Raw genomic sequence first — 3,339 nt, forward strand, 5'->3', positions numbered from 1 at the left:
TAACGCCCACTCTTCCTGATAGTTTCTGTTGTTGGTTTAGTTGTATCAGCTGATATCGACCTTTACCAATGTCTGTCGATGGAAATCAAATCCAGATGAGCTGTATGTTTAAAGAAAGCTCAAGGTGTTTGCTGTCCAAATCCCACTGAAATCAAAGAGGCCCCATCTATTAAGTCAGTAGAATTTTTATTGTAGATGTCAGCGGAAAAGTCTCAAACGGAACAGAATTATTCCCGGTGTGTAAAATTAACCTTGTGCATCACTCTGTGCAGGATCAGGGTCTTACTGAGCAGTTAATAAAGATTAGTAAATCAGTCCGGGAAAAGATATGACCTCACCCAACTTGTCTCTCTAGGATCAGTAATGGGGAAAGAGACAGTAATGGCAGACTAGAGAGAGAGAGAGAGAGGATTAATACTACTTTTAACCAAAGATAAATACGAAAATGCAAAGCTGATAAAAAATTCTGATTGGCATTTTTGATGGAAAAATGTTTTGTTGATAGAGATCAAAATGTTCCAGGGGAACAGATCAATTTCTGTACAGTTCTGTTTAAGAAAAGAATTATTGTATAGAGCTTTATGAAATAAAACAATATAAAGATGAATAGAAATAAATGTAAATAACTATAATAGGCAATGTAATGTAAAATAAAAATATCCTAGAAATAAAATTAAAAATAGATAAATTCATTTTTTAAAAGGAAAATTGGAATGAATGTTCTTCATTTATGTCACAGAGTTCATTTGTTTCCCAAAGATGTACCCCATGGCAAACCCAGAGCAGGGAAACCAAACGTCTATCACAGAATTCATCCTCCTAGGATTCGGAGACCTCCCAGAACTGCAGATTCTTCTCTTCCTGCTGTTCCTAGTGATCTACATCACGACCATGACCGGGAACATCCTCATCATGGCACTAGTTGTGGCTGATCAGCACCTTCATACCCCCATGTACTTCTTCCTGGGGAACTTGTCCTGCTTGGAGACCTGCTACACCTCCACCATCCTGCCCAGGATGTTGGCCGGTCCCCTGACTGGGGACAGGACTATTTCATTCAATGGGTGCGTCGCACAATATTATTTATTTGGTTCTCTTCTTGCTACAGAATGCCTTCTCCTGTCGGTGATGTCTTACGATCGGTATTTAGCAATATGCAATCCACTGCACTATGCAGCCCGTATGAGTGGCAGGGTCTGCCTCCAGCTTGCAGGTGGCTCTTGGATAGGTGGCTTCCTAGGTAATAGCATAACAACGTTGTCAATATCTCAGTTAACATTCTGTGGCCCCAATGGTATTGATCATTTTTTTTGTGATCTCATCCCTGTTGTAAAGCTTTCCTGCAATGACCCTCACCTGATGGAAACGTTGGCTTTCATACTCAGCTTCCTTTTCGCTCTTGTCCCGTTCCTGCTTACCTTGATGTCCTACATCTGTATCATCACCACAATCCTGAGAATCCCGTCCACCACTGGAAGGCAGAAGGCCTTTTCCACCTGCTCCTCCCACCTCATTGTGGTGAGCATTTATTATGCAACTCTGCTGATTGTCTACATGTTTCCAACCACAGACATCTTGAATGACTTCAAGAAAGTTCTCTCTGTTGTCTATGCTGTCCTCACTCCCCTGATCAATCCACTCATCTACAGCCTGAGAAACAAAGAGGTCCAGGAGGCCCTGAGGAAAGCTTGCAGGAAATTCATGCTTGGACTACGTTAACAGGTCAATTTCCTTTTGTTAAAATAGATATAACATGGTCTGGGGTAGGGCCTGAAGCGAAACCTGGTGTAGTCCCAGGTCATGTTTCCCTGAGCTTCATTAGGCTTCGTGTCTTGCTCTTACACAGTGTCTCTCAACCTTTCCAGACTACTGTACCCCTCTGAGGAGTCTGATTTGTCTTGTGTATTCCCCAAGTTTCACCTCACTTAAAAACTACTTGCTTACAAAATCAGACATAAAAACACAAAATTGTCACAGCGCACTGCTACTGAAAAACTGCAGATTTTCTCATTTTTACCATATAATTATGAAATAAATCAATTAGTATATAAATATTGTAATTACATTTTAGTGTATAGTCTATAGAGCAGTATACACACATCTGTATGAAATTTTAGTTTGTACAGACTCTGATAGTGCTTTTTATGCAGCTTGCTGTAAAACTAGGCAAATCTCTAGATGAGTTGGTGGAATACCTCTGTGTACCTCTAGGCTACATGTACCCCTGGTTGAGAACCACTGCTCTTACAACCCTGGGAGAAAGTGGAGCTGGAGAGACTTCTCAAAACGTGGGACCACAGTCTTTTAGGGACTTCAAAAAAATTCACATATGGGTATCAATGGTCTGGTGGGAGAGTTGAACTCGTGGCTGCTCGGAGTTCAGACAAAGACCAGCGATTGTGCTCAGTGAGATGGTGCTGGCGAAATGGACTTGGTCAGAATGCTGAGTATACATTCATTGTAGGATGGGAGACTTCTAGATACACAGACACTAACACACACAAATGAATGATACCTACATTATAAAAACATAGGCTTGCACTGTCCACTGGAACTCCAGTGTAAGAGATGTCATAAACAGATAAGGAAGAATTAATAGAACAGAAGTACTTCAGAAGTACTTCAATTTCCACTTACTGATATCCAGGCTGGGGGTGGCATCCAATGTGAAAGGTGCCTACTGGTGGAATCTCTCAGGCAGCAGGTGGGAGAGCTACAGGAGGAGGTGGCTAGGCTAAGGAACATCCGTATCCATGAGCAATTCCTGGACAGTATCCATGTGGAGACAGCTGACGTAGCTGTCCCAGTTCACAGGACTACTGACACACCCGTGGAGGAGGAGATGGCTCAGGGTGGACACTGGCAGCTGGTTACTTCTGGCAGCAGGCAGTGCTCCACCCCTGCTGCGAACCCTCCTGCTGTGGTAATAGATAACCGTTATGCTCTTCTTGATACAGGAGAGAAGGAATCACCCCCAACAGTTAAGGCGGGGAAGTCTCGTACCCCTAAGGCTGGGAGGTCTGCTGCCACCACAGTTAATAAGAAACGTAGGGTAGTATTGGTTGGAGAATCTCTGCTGAGAGGGACAGAGACACCCATCTGTTGCCCTGACCGTTCATCCTGGGAGGTATGCTGCCTGCCAGGGGCCCGTATCCGAGATGTTACAGAGGCATTGTCGAGGATTATCCGGCCTTCTGACTACTACCCCATGCTACTCATCCACGTGGGCACAAATGATACTGTGAGGTGTGACACTGAGCAGATCAAGAGTGACTACAGGGCTCTGGGAGTACGGGTTAAGGAGTTTGGAGAGCAGGTGGTATTCTCTTCGATTCTTCC

General features: G+C 43.7%; 1 protein-coding gene across 1 annotated transcript; it reads left to right on the top strand.

Moving 5' to 3' along the window:
• Positions 1-768: 768 nt before the first annotated feature.
• On the top strand, positions 769-1,719 carry LOC127030958 (olfactory receptor 1020-like). The gene has a single exon (XM_050917639.1). It carries the CDS (start codon positions 769-771, stop codon positions 1,717-1,719), a length of 951 nt encoding a protein of 316 aa, XP_050773596.1.
• Positions 1,720-3,339: the final 1,620 nt, after the last annotated feature.

The sequence above is a fragment of the Gopherus flavomarginatus genome, chromosome 11, assembly GCF_025201925.1.
Source record: "Gopherus flavomarginatus isolate rGopFla2 chromosome 11, rGopFla2.mat.asm, whole genome shotgun sequence".
In the NCBI taxonomy this organism is placed as follows: domain Eukaryota; kingdom Metazoa; phylum Chordata; order Testudines; family Testudinidae; genus Gopherus; species Gopherus flavomarginatus.